Raw genomic sequence first — 1,252 nt, 5'->3', positions numbered from 1 at the left:
AATAATAGAGAGATCATACATATACTAAGTAAAGCAAGAGGTTCGCGTGGCTCCTTGTTTCCCAGTAAACCCAACTCTTCAATCAATATCAAATCATTCAGCCCAAAGATGTGTTGTTTTAAGAAATTTGCAAAATTTGCAACAATGGCAGCTTGAGGAAAAAAGGGTATAATCTTTTTTTCTTTAGCCTAGCATTGGAATCTAATCAGACGTGTTTCTATATTTTTCTTTGTATACACGATTAGCATGTTCTTGAGTGGAAAATGGTATACGAGTCCCTTAAGTAATTTACCTATCGATACATGTAGACGACTATTCTTGCAGATTTTGACTTTAATGAATTGGACGCAAGTTGTTCACTCAGGAAATATCGACGATCTGTACGAGCTTTTCCAACAAGATCCATACCTTTTGGAGCAGATCGATGAGGTTCCGTTCATTGACACTCCTTTGCATATTGCTGCAGCCGCAGGACAAGTTGATTTTGTGGTGGAGATGATGAATTTAAAGCCATCATTTGCCACAAAGCTGAATCCAGATGGTTTTACCCCAATGCACATTGCTTTGCATAATCACCGAGACCAATTACTTTTTGAGCTCTTGAAAATTAACCAAGAGCTGGTTCTAGTGAAAGTAAAAAAAGGCATGACCCTTTTGCATTACGCTGCTGAACAAGGTGACCGCTGATCTCGTGGCTAAGTTACTTACAACTTGCCCTCAATGCATCACCGATGTGACCGTTTTCGGTAAGACTGTTTTTCACATTGCAGCAGAAAGAAGCAAGCTTGAAGCCCTTCAACTCCTTGGACGTTGGTTACGAAGGACTTATAATAAAGATGGTGGATTGTGGGAATTACATGTTTTAAACTGGAAAGACAAAGAAGGCAACCCAGTATTTCATATAGCTACATCAAACATTCACAATCAAGTAGAGGTATGATCTCATACACAAGAATTAACAACAAATTTCTTGCGTTATATTTATTTTGTATATGAATCTATTTAACAGATGATAAGACTATTAATAGAATGTGGGGTTCAAAAGAATGCCATCAATTCGAATGGTTCGACGGCACTAGATATTTAACAACAACAAAGCAATGCTAACAGAGCTATCATCCTTCCATCCCAAGCTGGAGGATTAAATGCTTAATCTCCAAACCCGCACCCATATCTGATCTCTTGAGATGAAAGGCTGAGTTTTCCGAAAGATTGTTGGTGCAAAGAGACAACAACAGACTGTTTTCAATCT

General features: G+C 38.2%; 1 protein-coding gene across 1 annotated transcript; it reads left to right on the top strand.

Moving 5' to 3' along the window:
* Positions 1 to 336: 336 nt before the first annotated feature.
* Positions 337 to 940, top strand: LOC107930705 (ankyrin repeat-containing protein BDA1-like). The gene is made up of 2 exons (XM_016862414.1): positions 337 to 676; positions 771 to 940. The coding sequence occupies exons 1-2, from the start codon at positions 337 to 339 to the stop codon at positions 938 to 940; spliced, it is 510 nt and encodes a 169-aa protein (XP_016717903.1).
* Positions 941 to 1,252: the final 312 nt, after the last annotated feature.

The sequence above is a fragment of the Gossypium hirsutum genome, chromosome D10, assembly GCF_007990345.1.
Source record: "Gossypium hirsutum isolate 1008001.06 chromosome D10, Gossypium_hirsutum_v2.1, whole genome shotgun sequence".
In the NCBI taxonomy this organism is placed as follows: domain Eukaryota; kingdom Viridiplantae; phylum Streptophyta; class Magnoliopsida; order Malvales; family Malvaceae; genus Gossypium; species Gossypium hirsutum.
The sequence above is the reverse complement of the archived record's forward strand: the minus strand, read 5'-3'. Positions and strand labels throughout refer to the sequence as shown.

Excerpts from the sequence above, each read along its gene's own strand:
- LOC107930705 (XM_016862414.1), top strand. The coding sequence starts at position 337 with ATGAATTGGACGCAAGTTGTTCACTCAGGAAATATCGACGATCTGTAC. Across the intron at positions 677-770 it reads GCATTACGCTGCTGAACAAG|CAGAAAGAAGCAAGCTTGAA; the intron begins GTGACCGCTGAT and ends TTCACATTGCAG.